At 45.6% G+C, this 17,736-nt stretch overlaps 1 protein-coding gene across 6 annotated transcripts in view; it reads left to right on the top strand.

The window, feature by feature from the left end:
• The first annotated feature begins 395 nt into the window (after window positions 1-395).
• Window positions 396-17,736, top strand: part of LOC115568826 (glutamate receptor 3) — an 89,116-nt gene continuing 71,775 nt past the window's right edge. For all 6 annotated transcript variants that reach the window (XR_003981443.1, XM_030396474.1, XM_030396473.1 and 3 more), the window contains exons 1-2: window positions 396-702; window positions 1,207-1,365. Coding sequence is in view for 5 of the 6 variants with exons in the window: in XM_030396474.1 (XP_030252334.1) it covers window positions 624-702; window positions 1,207-1,365 (238 nt within the window). In the remaining variant the exon portion in view is untranslated. The remainder of the gene's footprint in view (window positions 703-1,206; window positions 1,366-17,736) is intronic.

Genomic DNA, 17,736 nt, shown 5'->3' with positions numbered 1-17,736 from the left:
ACAGGGACACCCAACATTGCGCGCAAACTTTGGCACGGGAACGTGACCGAGCGCTCTCCATGTTCTCCCTCCTCACCGCGCCGGGATGTGCAGCAGCAGCAGCAGCAGCAGCTGGATGAGGGCCGGGCTGCTCGGAGTCAGTGGCCACCTGAGATTGCAGTGTTTTTCTATTGATCGGCTAATATTGACAAGTGCAGCGCTTATTCCAAGCCGTCGTAATCGAGCGGGTTGAAGCTGTTTGGGGTTTTCTTCCCATTTACTTATTTATATTATATTTTTTATTTAACGTCAGATCAAGTTTGACCAACATTGGCCCGCCGCCTCGGGTCCAATCGGAGTTCAGATCGGCTCCTTCCCCCCCTCCACCTCCACCTCCACACCAGCCCACCCCCTCCCTCCTCTCTCTCGCTCTCGCTCTCTCTCTCTCCCTCAGCCTCTCTCTTAGTTGCTCTGCAGCTGGGCTGCACCTCAATGAACCTAATTGGCGCACTGTGAGCGACCATCATCTTTCCACTGGATATCCATCGTGGCCGGCTTTTCACCCAGAACATATGAATCTGCATAGACAGACCCTTTTAAGGAGTTGAACAGACAGGTCGGAGGAGAGAGAAGAAGAAAAAAAAATGGCACAGCGCGTGGTTTTGTTCCTACTGTGGCTCTTTGACAGATCGTTCGCAGGATTTCCCAATCAGATTAATATCGGTAAGTGTTTGTTTTTTGTTTTCTGTTGCCCGTGTGAACAGACTGCAGATCGAGCGGGGTTTGTGCGGGTTGAAATCAAACGCAAGGTTGCAATTTTATTTTTCTTCCTTGTGCACCGGAGAGATCCGGACGGAGCGCCGGAGCTCTGCGCAGTGACGGACCAGACTAACTTGATGTTCCAGCTGCTGCACGCTAAGAAAACTACATAAGATTTAACCTGTATGCAGTGTTGAGTGTTCTCATTGTTACCACTGGCCGAAGATAAGCGGAGTGTTTCATAAGGAGGACGGTCAGTTTCCTTCTCTCTCCCCCCCACCACCCCGCTCGATCTGAAGAGTTACACACTGGCGCACTGGTTTAAAAAAATAAATAAATTGCATCACAGTTGTTCTTTCAAACAGCAATCAGCCTCTTTTTTTTTCCATGTGTCACAATAACACGCACAGAGTGTATGAACGAGCTCCGCACACTGTTCTTATCTGTTGGTTTTCCATCTCTTCAAAGGGGGACTGTTCATGCGTTCCACGGTGCAGGAGCACAGCGCGTTCAGGTTCGCCGTCCAACTCTACAACACCAACCAAAACACCACGGAGAAGCCTTTCCACCTCAACTACAACGTCGACAACCTCGAGTCGTCCAACAGCTTCTCGGTCACCCATGCGTGTAAGTGTGCTTTCCCCCCCTCCCTCCCACAGTCTCACGTCTCCATCCACACGTCCTCACAGCGAGTGTCCACGCAGGACAGGGATGAGTGGAATTATTCATGTTCAAACTCGAACATGTGTGGCCGCCGCATCTCAATCCGTGGTGGTGGGGGGGGGGGGGGCTCAAGTTCATCTCACTTCACCGAGGTTCAGAAAAGTCTCGGAGGGAATTACAGGAGCGTATGGGAATCCAGATGTCTCTGTTCTGCTCTAATCTATCCTCTGCGTAGTTGTCCTTTGGTTTTATCACAGCTTGCATACACTTCTTCTTTATTTTTTTTTGAATATAAAAATATATATTTCCACAGATAATTGTACTGTACTGCTGCCACATTTGCAGCATTTGTGTCTCGTCAGTTTTTTCAGACCTGATATTATACAGATACATTATAATAAGTTCATTCGGCATCATTCTGTGTACATGCTGGCCTTGAGAGGAAAAATGCAGCAGGTCGCACAAAGTCTGTGATTCAAGGCCTCTGTGCTGGGCGAGTTCACATGTTGTATTGTGGAAACTGGATGTTAAATCTCACGTATTGTACAGTTTCATCACATGAATGGCTGTCCACGTGAATTGGTTTCTATTATATAAAACACTTGATTTTTTTCCGCCATGCCTCTCCATGGCTCCTCTTACGTGGATGGTGCAGTGGCTGATCCGCCATGTAACCCCCCCCAATTCAGCTACACTTTCTTGAAATCAGCTGAAACAGAGTGGATGGGAAAAGTGGAATAAATAGAGTTGAGAGTGCCATTTTGCGATGTCATTTTAAACAATGAGTTCAGTTTCGCTGAATTGCCGACTTTGGAGACAAGTGTCTCTGTCTGACTGGCACGGTTGAGTCCCTCTAACCCCGGCGTGGTACAGTCATAATGGCCCCTCTGACTCTCCTTGTGCCAGAGCATCCCTGTCTCACCGTCCTCTGACTCCCCCCCTGTGCTACAGAGCATCTCCCCCAGCATTGCAGAGTCAGCTCATTAGCACCCAGCCCTCATAGCACCTCACCGTGCTGTCATTGGGTGAAAGGGGGAAAAAAATCCATAGCTCCCCAACCAACGCCAGCAAATGAGTTGGGCTCAGACCTGCTGAGGAGGTGGGTCTGAGCGGTGAGGGAGATGAAGAAGAGCGTCATATCACAGGCAGCAGAGCTGCAAGTGCCCTAACGAAGGCATCCATAAGAAACAATAAGCAAATGAGAGTGAATAAATAATAGATAGTGCTGTGCAATTTCACGCATGTTGAAGAGGAAGGGAAGCATAGGAGGAAAAGGCTTGATATCAGAATCTAATTAAATTCAGGGGCAGACAGAGCTTTAGTGAGAGGAAGGGGCTCCTGTGGGAGCAATGGCCCCGTTTCTCGCTGCCACGTCTCAGCATCTCCATCAAGAGCACAGTGTCAGGACCGCCTCGAACTTCAGACACAAGAAAACTCCTAGCTTTTAAAGATGCAGTGCCACCAATGCAACAGAAATGGATTGTTCAGCGATGCAAAAACACAAGAGCGATTGTCAAATATCATTACAGTGTTTGGTGAGAGCATTGCTTTGGCTTTGATGTGCACATTAATAATCTGCCCTTCTAGAGATTCCTCCTCTGTGGTGAATGTTTACATCATACGGGAAGAAGTTTTACACTTAACCCACTCAAAGTCCTCCATTTAATTGTAGTCAGCTACGCTTTGAGCAGAGACGGACCACAGAACACTGTAAGATGCAGTTCTGTTTCGAATCTGGTTTAATGTATAAGATGAGACGGGGTTTTTTTTCAGAGTAGTGCCCTTAGACTCTCGTCAAGCTGAGCTCGCAAACCGCAGACAGCTCATGCTGAGCTCACAACAGTCCACGAGCACCTCAGATTGCCTCCACCGATGTGGTGGACAAAATAGAGATGATGGTTATTAAATATCACTGATCTGCTGACTTTCAGGCCGTTGAGGCTTTGCCCCTGGTGAGCGAGGACCTCCTGTGTTTAGAGTTTTAGATTTGTCAGCGCTGTTGTTTGTTTTGCAAGCTGTCACAATAATTTAGTGGACATTCAAATTTCCTTTGTCATCAATAGCCCCGTGTGGGCGACTCAGACCTTTGTCAGCAGTACCACACACATCTAGTTTATGATCGGGGCAAAGTTAGATTGCACAAAAGTGGTGTTTATGCGGTTTTGGGGAGTACATCTATTTTCCTTCATTGCTTTGATCAAGATGAGATGTGGTTGCCTTGGCCTTGCAGAGTCATTGAAATGACAGCATTTTTCTTTCTTTCTCTTTTTTTTGTGTGTGTTTTGTTTTGAACTCTTGAGGCTGACATTACTTTTGCTTTGGTGTGCATTCTCCCTTTACTCTGGGACACATACTGCCAAGGCCCTCTCCTCTGACTCATCACGTAGATCATCACTCCCCCTCATTTGCTGTACATCCTTTTAAATGATATAATGGAGGCAGAGGAACAAGAGGACCTGCATACAGTCACTCTGATTAAACTCGCTCTTAGTTTTATTTTGCTTTTCATGGAAAAAAAACCCCCACAAAATATGGAAATTCTCACTGTAGGTATGACGGAGGCGTAGTCCCGTGTCAGAGCAATTTCTTTCAAGTCCGTTTAAAGCCTTATGCTATTAATTGAATTAGTGACCGGCAGCAAAACAATGTGTGGCTTCAGTAATCCTTAAGGCCTGGCTTTGTGCCGGCAGAGGCACGGCGTGTGCTTTGGTGTCAGGGCTGTTGTTGCTTTGAAGTGACATCAGAAATTGTGCAATGTGTAATTACCAGTGCAGGGTCCATAATGGCTGTCGGAGCTAGGAGTCAGGTATGCTCACCGAGAAGACGGGTAGTTCAAAGCAAAAGGTAGCCGTTTAAAGAAGGCAGAGCAGACGGCATTAATGTTCCTGATGGTCATGGCTAGCCAAGTTAATGACACCGCCATCCTTTTCTCTCCTGTTTACCCTTCTCCTTCTCCTTCTTCACCTGAGGCGAAGCAAAAACATCAAGCACCCCCCCCCCCCTTTCCTCGCCACGCTATTTATTAGATTACTCGCCTTGAATTCCTGTTAAAGGCAAATTTTGCAATGCTTGGCTTTTGAATCTCATCTCCCTATTCCTCATCCCTCATTCTGTCATTAAGCTAATGGTCTGTGTCCCCTCTGCCAGCCCTTTTACATGTGCCTACCCCTCTTTTATTGAATCCTCCAGGTCCTTAAGCCCTGGCAGTAGCAGATGCTTCTCTGGCTGCACTGTTCAGCCACTGTCTCCCTTTGCTGCTTGTAGAAACTGTGTTTGCTCCAACATTGTGGAGAGGAGAAAAAAGTGAAAGACAGAATGAAACAAGTCACTGTGATTGCCATTTTTCATTTCCAATGGCAAAAGAAAGGAGGGACGAGAGAGAAGAGCAGGGCGGCTGTAAGGTGCCGTGAGGGGAGGAGGTTAAATGAATAGCTTGGCAATTTGAGACATATGCGTGTTTGCTTTCTTGCCGAGCATTAGATGAAAAGATTAACACCACTCTTGTATCCGTAAGGTAGCTGAAGCCTGTAACCGGCTAGCCTAGCCTAGCACAGAGACTGGGAACAAGGGGGAACATCTAGCCTGGTAGCCAGATAAGGGAGGTTTTTGGGGGGCTATTTGCTTATTTTTTACTTAACAGGGAAGGGCTGTTATTTGATATTTTGCATTTACTATAAAGTTCCATATTTATTTAATGTTGCTGAATTTCACTTATCTTGTTGGATATACATTGCAGTTTAGCTTTTGGGAATTTCAACGTCCACTTAACATGAATGTATCTATTTATGGAGATGTTCACTTTCAGTTAGGATGTTGATGTTATTTATCTAAATTGTATGAGAGGCTTGTGATTGGTTGAAGGCTTGCAGCTGCTCCCTTTTAGGGGTGGCTTCCCTCTATATCAAACTGTTTGCCTGATGAAGGTCTAGTCTTGAAATGTCACAAATAAATCTATTTTTAGCAATTTAGACAGTGTGTGTGGGTTTGCTTGCAGCTAGAAAGGTAATAATAGTCTGCCTGCCAGCACCTCTAAGGCTCAATTATCAACGTATTGTATTTAATTTCATTAATCCATACAAAAAAAAACTTGGCAGAATGTGAACTACTGTGATTTGCAAAATATCAAAAAAGGTGCTTTTAATGTCCAGCATGTAAGAATTGCCCGCAGTTGTGGTCATACTCAAACCAAACAGAGGTCAGCCTATCACCAGAGTAACATCTAACTGCAGCTGCCATTCGCTAGTTAGCTCGGTTAGCCATATATGTAGTGGTACAGGCTGGGAGCTTGGAGCAATAGTGTCAGTGCTTACACCGTTAGCACAGGAGCTTTGGGCCGGGACAGGCCAAGGCTAGCTGATTGGCATGTTATATTTAGATGTCTCTGCAGCACAATACACAGGCATCATGAAGTAAAAACTTAACTCCAACTGACACCCTGAACACTGCTCATGATGCGAGAGGTTCATGCAGCTTTGTCATGCAGAGACATTTGTGTGCTGCATCCTGATCGTATGTTTTATTCCACATGACGCAGGGTGATGTATGGTCGTGATGTGTGAGAGATGTCGTCCTGGGTACTGAATCAGGATCAGAAGCTGTGCGAGCCCCTTTAAGCTGCTTGGCATTTGATTAAGCAGTGAGGAAGAAAACTCCAGCAGACGTTTGTATTTACATGGATGTGAGGTATCAACATCATGGATTAGGGAGTATCGTAAACACTCACCAGCACCAGTCTAATTTTTGTCTAGACACAACACATCCTTAGAAACATCTTCTCCACTGACCTTTACGCCCACACGGAGAGTGCAAGCTCTGCACATGTTGCCCAGAAACACCAACAGTCTCTTTACACCGGCGGCCTATGCTATGACTGAGCACATGTGGCAAATGGCATATGTTCTGAAGCGCAGACGAAAGGGCCCCTTACCAAATCTTCGCGTGCATTGTTGAGTATAGCTTTTGGGGCCGTTGTTGGTGGTGGTGGTGTGTGAAAGGATGGTAAACAAAGCGACAGGCAGACATGTTTACGCAGCGAGCTGTGGTTGAGAGAAGCTCCTCAGGTGATTGTAGTAGTGCCACACTTCTTGTCCTTGCAGGCTGTAACTCAGCTCGAAAGGTGTGACCTGGGAAACATGGCAGGGGGATGCTGGGAAAGAGAGTGGTAAAGTGAGTGCTAGGAGACAATGACTGCAGTAAGAGAATGAAAGAGGAGAAAGGAAAGGATGTGATTAAGGAGTGTTTTATATAGAGGGCATGTGTGCGCATGGGTGTATGACTGTGTGCGAGTGAGAGACAGAGACTTCTCCAGGCAATGGGGGTTGTACCGGGACATGCCATCACAGTCCAGCTGTGTTGGAGGCACAGATGGAGGTTTGTTTATGGCGTGTGCATATGCACGCATGTGTGTGCACATAAGCGCAGAGTCACACAAACAGACACTGTGGGCGTATACACATGCATAGACGGACACATCCTGTCTCCCTCTTCACATTTGTCAGCGAGCATCTCGCTGCTTTCCACTGAAGCTCCCATGACACACTTCATCTTTTATCCAAAGTAAAGGTCACGGTGAAAAAATATCGCCATCTCGCCCTATGTCTCTTCCTGCGTCCAGCTCACACAATTTCAGAAAAGGCTGTTTTTAAAAAAAAAACATAGATATAGTATATGCAGGATGCGAGGATTTATTTCAAATGCAAAGAGTAAACGAGCAGCGAGCGTATTTGATGAGCACCATGACTGTGCAAAAGCCCTTGGAGAGAAACATGAGCCACCGTTCTGTAACGTAATGGGGCGATTTCGAGGCCAGCGGGCCAGGCGGTCTCAGAGGCCTGTCGAGGCGGCTCAGTCAGATGAGTGGTACAGTAACGGCCCTGGATGAGGTTACATGCTCTGGGAACTGCGGGGGCCTCTGAGAGGGGAGTGGGGACGTGAGCGGAAGGGGTTGACTGACAGCGTAGTTCAGATAGCAAAGATGAGGCTGAGTCACATGTTTCGACTGAAGCTTTAAAATGTCTGGCAGAGCTATTATCATTATTTCTTTAGGAATCTCCACTAAAACTAATAATGACTGTGCAGCAAACACTGCAAGTTTAGTGCTGATGAAAACTAATAACCTACCCTGCTTATCCTACGTCTTTGCTGGCATCACTGCAGTCGCTGGTACACTTTGTTGTGGTCACGTGAGGTTAAAGCTTTCTCATACTGCAAACACATAAAACGCTGGAATGATTCCAGAAGCCAAACCTCCACAGGGAACATTATTTTGACCTAATTTTCTGGCCATGAGATGCCCTGCGCTGTATTTTTATTTATTTATTCTGATGTCAGGCGCACAGCTGAAGCCGTAATGAGATTCAGAGCAGAAAACATAGAACACACTCTAAGGCAGATTCAACACAATGAATTTTTAATCAGAATATCAAAAGATCCTCTTAAGCCCAACCTGAGGAGAAGTGTTGCTGTCGGAGTGTTATTTGTCTTGGAATCAATGGCGCTGGCAGATGTTGTTTGATAAAACAACAGCTTTCCTTCCTCGCTGCTGTGGTAGCTTCAAATCTCCATCCATCTTTTACAAACACTGGGCATTTGGCCATTTCGGCAGCTATGGAATATAAAAAAGCATATAGGGCTGGAGACTTGCTTTTGATGTGGAGGCTCGGTAAATCACTCGGACAGATTTACATCAGTACTTTTCGAAGATTTCTCCAGCATGGACAGTTACCAATCTCATGTGTTCAGTCTTTGAATTCCTTATTGATTTCCTTTATCTATCCGTGCAATTTCAGGGGGGCATGTGATGAATTGCAAGTGAGAGGAGGGATTAAGGTGATATGATTATGGTTGGACTGTCATGGCACCCTGAAGATATCATCACCCTCCAGCCTGCAGTTATATCAACTTGGCCAACATGGAACGACTGGACCAAGTATTAACATGGCAACTGATGCTTTTTAACGAATACATACTGCAGTAGACTGAGGCATATAGGACCGCTCATAAAGCTTTAACACTTCTGATATTTGCTGACAGATAAATTTCCACACCTATAAAAACAGTTTACTCCACAGCTGATCAATAAAAAAAAAAACGGATGTCACCATTAACCCACCAACAAAGAATAAGTTACAGAACAATCTGTGAAGCACTGACCCATATGGGAGCTTTACACCGAGCCCATGAATGCGAGGCGTAGATCAAACCCCCGTGTTTCGTCAGCAGGCATAATGCGACATGACAGCCCATCTATGCCGCGCACATCTGTTCACCACTGTCCAAATAATAGGGCGGTTTCTGAACTATAAGTCAACAATGACAGCCTAAGTCTGGGTTCTGTTATTGAAGATGATATCAGGGCTGCGTTGTGATGAACAAGAGGCGCCCTGTGACCATATGAAAAAGCGGCGATAAACACTATGAGGGGACCACACAGGAGGAAGACGCAGAAATTCTTAGCCGTGCATTGTGAGCATTCGTCGCAGGGAAAAAAAACAAAAACAAAAACCTCTTTATGATAAGAAACAGCCTGTGCATGTGGTGCATTTTAAGTTAAATGAACGGGGGGGGGGGGGGGGGCTGCAGGCTGCCATTGTGAACTATTCATCTCAGGTGGATCTCGGGGATATGTCTGCCAAGCAACTCAGCTCCATGTGATGGCTGCTTTCCATTTTGTTTTCTCAATGAGCAAAACCTCTCAAGGAGAGTGGGGTACGTCGTTTGTGGCAGAGATTATTTTTCATTTCCAGATGTCATTTGCCCTCATGCACCGGTTTTGAAGAGGCAGGGACAGAGTGGGTGAAGAAGAAGAAAGGAAGAGCATTTTCCAAACTTGTCACTTGAAAAGATCTCTGACATTGCAGTCAGCATTTTTCACTTCGGCTCCCCCCCCCCCGTCTTTCTCAGTTCTATCTCTCTCACTTTATATATATTTAATCTCTCCCACAAAGCCCATTACAGCTATGTTCCTGCAGCCGTTGCAGTCACACTCAGCTAGCTATTGGCCATTCACTAGACTCCCCTACAATACCCATAATCACTGAATCAGTAATCCCCTACTTGAGCTGGAATAGCACATCCGCATCGTGCCTCATCGGAAGTTGCTGCATTGGCCTGGCTTCACTGCGTCCAAAAGAAAAAGAGGGAACTCTGTAGTCCTCCTCAATAGGAGCTGCTGACTGCATTGTCCTGACCAAGGTCAGACAGCTGCAAAAGAAAAAACTTTACGGCCTTTTATTATTTCTGAAGGAGCCTGAAGAAAAAAGCATTAATTGGTACCTATGTGCTGTCTAATCTTCTCGGTACACTTGGACTGCATTATTACCTGTTTGTTGTTTTGGTTCGCTCTGTCTGTGTGTGTGTGTCTGTGTGTGGTGGCGGCGAATATATTTTCTGAGCTAAAGACAGTCAAAAATGAGGAGGACATCAGGCAGGCGTCGTGGTGAATACAAAACATCAACAGGGAGTGTCACGATGTACTCTCCCAACTAGTAAATATTGGATCACAGTGCGACGGGGCTTCCAGCTTCCAGCCTTCCGTCTGCCGACTGAGCAGATTGATCCGCACGTTTCTGGCCTGTTTCAAAAGAGGCAGTCGCTATCACAGCCCCCTGCCAAAGCTGCATGTCTGTGCAGAAACAAGGGCTCCATCATAACTGATTGCTTGTGACAGTTCACAGTCGCCGGGCCACTGAAGCATCATAACCTTGTGAAACTAGTGTACGGGCACTCTAGCATACAAGCTGAAGGAGAGGAGCGAGGAAAAAAAAAAAGAAGAAGATATTAGCATATTCCTTGCAGTGATACAGAGATGCAAATAACACATGCCACGAATAGCCTCTGTGGTTAATATTAACCACATCTTATGTAATGAAAGACATAATGCAGAGCCATACCTCTGGAGACAGGGTGGATTTATCGACAATTACTGCAAGTGTGATTGTGGTTGTAGATTGAGGAGCCCAGGCAGTGTCAGAGCGGGATCTGTTGACGTGCCGGAATAAACTGCTGATGACACTGAAACAGAAATATCTTCTGGCGGGCCTGAGGAGCCACTCAAATCACTTTATCTGTGTTGTCACCGCTACAAGCGCCAATATAGTTCTGATTGTTCACTGATTCACACTGAACGAGTTTAATCGAATCTACATGAGCGCCATGAAGAGCAGAATGAAAATCCGGCGGCCGTCGATAATGTGCTATGAAAACTATGAAGCTCCGAAGTGCTTTGACTCAGCTGCTGCCCGGTTGTCAGAGGAGTGGCTACCAACACGAGTTGGAGTTTTTTACAGGTGTGAAGGAGAACGGCGACTCATTGGGACGAGGCGGTGTTGGCTTACTCGACATGCGTCTTACTGCCGTTCTCCTGTCTTTAGAGCTCACTATCCCCATGAGTGAGAATTAAGTGAACATGATGTGCTTGCTCGACCGTGACCCTCCTCTGTTTTCTCCCTCCAATGGTTAATTCGGAGAGTGCTGTTGTGTGGCTCTTGCCATTTCACACATGGCTTCATAAAACCTGTGGGCGGTTGCTCCCAGGCCGCTGTCCGTGTTTGTGTGTCCATGCATGACTCTGTGATGAAATATTGAAGTGTTCCATCATCGACCGTTCGGCCGCTGCCGGCGCCATTCCTGTCCCTTAATTTTATTCTTCCCTTCCGTCTTTTATCTGGGTGGCGTGGCTTTATTTTGCCCGGCGTGGCGTGCAGATCAGGAAGGCAAACCTCATCTGGACCCATGACAGAGCTAATCCATCGCAGCTGCAGAATGAAAAGGCCGTTTGGAGTGAATCCATTCCACAAGGCCTCAATGGGAAGCTTCTCTCAGATGCCGGTGCCCTTTTGCAGCCCTGACAGTGTGAGAATATGATGAAAAAGGACTTGGGAGAGTTAAGTGGCTTAGCTATGTTTATGAGAGAAGGGAATAGTGCAGGAGAACGGCACAGTGCTGGAGATGGAGAGATGAAGTGACCAACCACTGTGATTGTGTACGCCTGCGCCTGTGATGTGAACTGGATTGTAAGCACACAGCGGCTCTTCCTTCATCTCTGCACATACCTGTCTGCTGTACTGAACCAAAGCAAGCTGAATATGCCGTCTGGGGAATTATATGCCTCTGCAGATGAGCTGCATACATTCAATATCAGGCCCATAATAGCTGTGAAGTGGACAGTGGGCAGAAGTAGCCCGATGTCCACTTTGAAATTGACTTGCCATAAAGGAAACTACAGTATGTAGTCTCTTTTCGAGGGCAAATTGACTGTAAGAGCGAATGACATACCATTTTTAAATATGTCAAGGGCACAGAGAACTCTCATCAGTTTTCTTTTGCTTTTTTTCCCTCAACAACTTTGTGCAATATATTTTCCTCCTGCCCATTGTAGTCCTCCTGCTGCCGCTGCTGCTACTGTATGCCCATCACTAAGCTGTAAGGGGATAGACTTTGGGTCTTTTATGCATAAAGAAGCTTAAGTTTGGAATTTGCTCTCAAGTGGCCGAAGTTTGGGAAAAGTCAGTGAACGTTTCACTCCCAATTTCAGGGGGTTTGTCTCTGAGTAAAGCTTTTTAGCCCGAGGACGCCCTGGAACTGAATGAAATATTTAGGTGTAATGAAGCCTCTTGTCGCATGATGAGTTTTACCGTTGTAGAAGTTGTGTCACAGCCTTGTTATTTTTTCCAGTACAAGAAAGAAATGCGATTAGGACAAAATGCAGGTGCCATTAAAAATGTATATGACACAAACTAACGTGTCAGTCTGCCCCCTCACTTACCATCAGCGGTACGAAGCAGCGAATCCAGCTTTTGAGAAGTCCATCGAGATTACTGACTCCACTTTCAACACGATGGTAATGACTGGAATAGTTCTTTTACTCGTTGTATCCAGGGAATGCTGCTGAAGGAAACTTTAAGTTTTTAGTTTATTACTGATATTAGGGGTGTGCTCACCTTTAATTTTACTCTCATCTGGACAAGTAATTTGGCGAGTAAAATCATGTCATAACCCATAGAAACAACTGCCTGGAAATAAAACCTACGTTGTGATAAACCCCTATTTCTTTGGCTGGAACGAGATTTTAAGACTGGGGCTGGGAATCACAGACTCACGGCTCCACATGACTTGGTACACTGCAAGACAGTCATCGACCATATATCATGATGTCTGTGCACCTGAAGAAGAAAAAGTACCTTAAAAGGGCAACAATCTTGAATTATCCATTCGCTGCATTGCCGTGTGTTTCACGGATTTTAACAAGTGAAATCAAACCATATTAAAGCTCCTACAAAGAACGTGATTCTGGAGGCCCCTGTGGACAAAAAGTGATAGTGTTTCCATTGTTACAAACCCAAAATATAATGGGAAAAATACAATTATCTAAAGAAAAAATCTCCTCCTGCCTCATCATTCTACGTTCTACTCACTGGAACTTTGGCTGCAAAATGTAAACACTGGCTTTTTCTGACAGATTTGCTAATGTGGATCATATAGGGGCATTAGTATTGAATTGAGACTCCTTGCGATGGCTTTAAAAACAGTGCAAAGGGTCTAAAAGGAGCGCGTCCATGTGAGTCATCATTCCAATTTAACATAGCCACCAACAGGCAAAAGGCCAAAAAGCCAGAAAGCTGAACAGCCCTGGAGTTCAAATGTTTAATAGAAGGATACATCCAGGCCTCACTAAAAGCTTCAGTCGGGGTAAATTAAGTTTATGCCACAAGGAGTCGTGAAGTCATGACTCAAGTCAAAATGTCAGGGGAATCTGTGTGGGACGCCTGCATGTTTGGATAGAATATCATGATCAACGACCCTGTGTCCCACCACTATTCGAGACTCTTTAATGTGAGCTCTGTAGATTATTGCCTTCTCTATTGTATCAAGTTGCCGGCAGAAACTTTGGTCGAATCAACCGATATGGCCAAATAGCACTTGCTGTATGGCAGAGATATCATCAGAGCCTTGTTGAACTGACCTTCAAATGAAAAAATCAGTATTCAGAGCCAAACGCTCCAAATTTAGCTTTTAGTTTCGCCTTTGCCGATCGTTCTACCACACTGATTCCATTCCGGCGTGTCTTTATCGCGCTGTCACGAGACATGAGATATCTCTAAACCTCGGTCATATTCCGGCTCGTCTGCACCGCGGCACGGGGACCATATCAGACAAGACATCAGACAGCCACCAAATTAGACTGAACCTCTTGTTATTGGCGTTAGTGGCCAGGCACATATCCAGACAATGAAAGGTCCACTGAGAATAAAATGGAGTACATCTTTTCATCTAATGCCAGAAAAAACTTCTTGCTCTCATCTCTTGATATGAAATGGCTCTGAAGTGAAGCCCCTGTCTGAGAATCTTTATTGGCTTTTGTGGGGAAATTTGCTTTGGAAAAGTAAGGTGAGTGAGGCACATTTAAGGGTTTGTCTGCCGGGGACCTGGCATATATAGGATTACGGCTCACTCACTGTCGTCGCCCTCTGTCTTCCGTCTCTCTCTCCTTATACCACCTCCACCATTATCATTCAGGAATGGAGAACCGTCTCAGCAAGGGCACTAATAAGATGAAAAGCGGCACTGGACTCTACATACTTAACCAGGCCCGGATTGAGGGCTGCGAAGGAGAGGGAATTCTTTATGTGATGTCTTCAAGGTTAAACAACTGCGCCCATCTCCTGTCCTCGTTCGCTCCTTCCATTATTCTTCAGAGAAAGGCAAAGAGCAGAGAGAGCGACTGGTCCTGGAGAGGTGCTGTTTTAAAATTCAGCCTCGTAATCAAGCTGCACAATGCAAATCCCTGAGTAGCTCGGCTCCGTTCGTTTCCTCGCCATAAGATATGAGTTGTGACACGTAATTTGATTAGTGACACTGGGGGCGCTGGCTTAGTTTATATGCGCGGAAAGTGGACCTCGTGAGACTGGCAGATAGTCATCCGCTCTCGGTGGCCCCTGCACGGCACACTCTTGGCCTCGCATGTGCGCGTAGGCCAACGCACGGGACACGTGGATCAGAAATCTCCCTAAAGGACAGAAACCACCAGTCAGGAAGCATTAAACTCACGCAGTTTGCACCCTAACTGGAATATGGAAATTTCAAGACGCATTGCTGTCCTGTCTTGGAGCTGAGTACAAGGGAATGACAAACAGAAGCTAGTTTAGGAAGCGAGACTGAGGATCAGATAGAATTGATGTGTACAGGAGGGCAGGACAAACAAACCAGCGCTTTGACGTTGATGGAAAAATATATGTGCCTGCCAGACATCTGGTAGACTTACCCTGCTTGTTTTTTTTTTTTTGCAATCGTCCAAATAAGAACAGGAACAAGAGAGCTGCCAGGTATTTCACCTGGTGTTTAGAATTTGATTCGGAACAAGTCAGTCGGGGTGCGGCTCACTGTACCCTGAAATATCACCTCAAGGCTTTTCCCAGGCGAGCGCGGCTCCTCTCCCGCACTCAGGTCTGTTAATGAAGAGGCATCTTCTTAAACTATTATTTTAATCTCTTTGATAAGGCTGAGACTTTTCTCTCTTGTATCCTTTTTTTTTTTTTTCTCTCAGAGGCATCTGTCACGGAGTCCTAAAGTGAACTGTTTCCTCTGATTCAGCACAGCTAATCTTCCCTGTTTGTTGTGAAGGCAGGAGCCCAGACCGCTTCTGACAGCAACAGTTTGAATGTTTGCTGTTGTGGTCTGACACGTTGAACTCTGTCTCCCTCGTTCCTTTTCCCAGCTGTCCCGGGTGTCCTGCCTCCTCTTACTCGTCTCACTCCCGGCACAAAGATGGTGATTGGACTGTGTGTGTAAGGACACGTTGTCACGCCTTCAGTGGCTGTCCATCCTTATGCAGTCGCGCCGCCGTCCACGCCACACCCCCGATCCCTGCGCCCGTTCCTCGCTTCATGCCCCTTTCTCTTCCCTTCCACAACATTCATCTGCGAGGACGAGCGCGCTTTAGGCCCGGCAGTGCTGATTGGGAGGATTAGTGGTGTGTGAGGGACTTTGTCACCAGCTTTCTTGGAAATCCAATTACAGAATATCATAAGCCTTACATGTTTCATACTCTGCTGAATCCTCCTTAAAAATGCACACAGACACGCTCAAAGGGTCAGTGTTTAGCTTCCGTCCTCGCGCCGCGTGCTGTGGTGGAATCTTCCTGAAGGTGAGAGGAGTGATCATCTCTGAAAAGGATAAGACAAGTCCTGTAGCACTCCTCTCGCCTCTGCATTGCAGCAAATGGTGGACTGCATGAGCCTGTCGACGAAAAGGGATTGTTATTTGTTCAGCGTGATGGGCCGGCGTCTCGGAGTACGGCTCTCGAGGTGAAGCGAGGGGGGCCAAGGGTTTAGATTTGTTATCTGCTCGCATAGATAGCACTTAATTGCATGTGTCAAGGAAATGACGTGCTATGGACGGGGGCATTCAAAGTGGTATTTCCGCATGTATCGGCTGAATCCTATCAAACTGTTTTTCCCCAGAGTTACTCAGCAAACCATCCAATCTCCTAGCCACCATCACAACAGCGTTATCTGCACTTTTGAAATGGCAGAGGTATCGAACATTTGAACGGCACACTTGCTCAGGCCTCGTTCTCTATTGCTCTGCATAACGATTCTTTAGTTTGATCAAACGGAGGGCAGGGCCATGATAATGAAGACATCAGCACATGTGCAGGTTGTCTGTAGCATGTAGGTCTGTTTGACCCGCGTGGAGCTTTCCTCCCTGTGTTCAAACAAAGGCATGATGGTAAGACCTTGAAGGTGAAAATATCTGTCAGAAGGAGATGGAGTTGAGAGTCATTGAGTCCCTTGGGGATTGCTCACCAGGCTCTTTCCTCTCACAAGTACAGGACTATATCATCATGATGGCAGGTGGAGAAGAGAAAGGAGCTGCTGGTTGAAGGGCTGCAGAGAAATACAAGGGAGGAAAGAGAATATTTAATGAACGCAGTGATCGGGAAGTACGTGCTCACGGGCCACATCTGACCTCAGTGTCTCTGGTCCCCGATCAGTTTCTCATCCTCGGGCCACCATATACATAGTAATTTGCAGCAGGCAAACCTTTGATGTGTCAGGCATTATTAATGATGGAACAATGGTCCTGAATGAAGACCATGGATGGGGGTAAATCATTTTTTTTTTTTTTTACATTTTGAACTATATTTTCAGATGGAGAAGACTTATGTTGGCCATACTTGTTACATAAATTTACAAAGGTGAGACTGGAAGAGGCACTGTTAGAAGGAGATGTGATCTTACAGTATAAACAACATAATTGTTCTAGAATATTTCAGTTTTAAGAGATTACATTAGATAGATAGACCTATTATATGCCCATTTTAAAGTTCATAATTTTATTTTGGGTTACTACTAGAATAGGTTTACATGCTTTAGTGCTCAAAACACACATCCAAACTGTCCAGTGCTGCAGCTCTGTATCCCCCCTGTTTTAGCCCCTGTCTCTTTAAGGCCCGCCCTCCTGAATACCCAGCCTCCTCTGATTGGTCATCTCACACACCTGAGCCAACACTGTTAACAACAACATAGCAGCTGTGCTGAATTAATTCTTTTGTGCCAAACTAGCCGCTTAGCATAAATGGATGCAAATGTGTGACATGGTGACATTGTGTGATGTCACAAAGTCACATTATCAAAGGCGAGTCTACTAACAAGGCATTTTGAAAGCATTTTTATTTCGATTGGAGAGAGGAGCTTCTGTTGGTTTCGCACTTTGGCCCTTTTAACTTTCAAGAAGCTTCATAAACCACCGAAGGAAAGGAAAAAAAAATGAAAAGGCACCTTTTAATAAGCACTGTTAAAAACATCAGTAGAGTAGAAACAATATTAGTAGATAATAACTATCATGATCAACCCTTCATAGTCATTTGTCTGCCATCTTTTAACCTGTTTTTTTTTTCTGTCATATTTGGCCATCTTATTAAAAAAAGACTTTTCAATGATTACATATAATCATGAATCACTGTGATTCAGCCGAATCCAAAAATTGTTCATAAATATTCTGTTTAATTGTAATATCGGGTCATTTCAAAAAGCAGACAATTCCGATGTGCGTAAGTAATCCTCCCTCGGCTTACTTTGGCAAACGTGCAAAGATTCGACAAACAGAATCCTATCACTCTGTTCACTTGCGAGCTCTCAGATTTTCATTCTGTCTTTTCTTGCAGACAGAGCTGAAGTACGGTCACGTCTTATTAGGACTATTGTAGGTTGTATAGGAGCCCCTCGTCAGAGTGCTCTGTTGCTGGGGTAAATGCTTTCCCTATAGATGCCTTTTAGGTCCAATTCTTGAAGCTTCAAAGAGATTGTAAATCATGCTAACCAGAGTCTGAATTTT

The sequence above is a fragment of the Sparus aurata genome, chromosome 18 (genome assembly GCF_900880675.1).
Source record: "Sparus aurata chromosome 18, fSpaAur1.1, whole genome shotgun sequence".
Taxonomy (NCBI): Eukaryota; Metazoa; Chordata; class Actinopteri; order Spariformes; family Sparidae; genus Sparus; species Sparus aurata.
The sequence above is the reverse complement of the archived record's forward strand: the minus strand, read 5'-3'. Positions and strand labels throughout refer to the sequence as shown.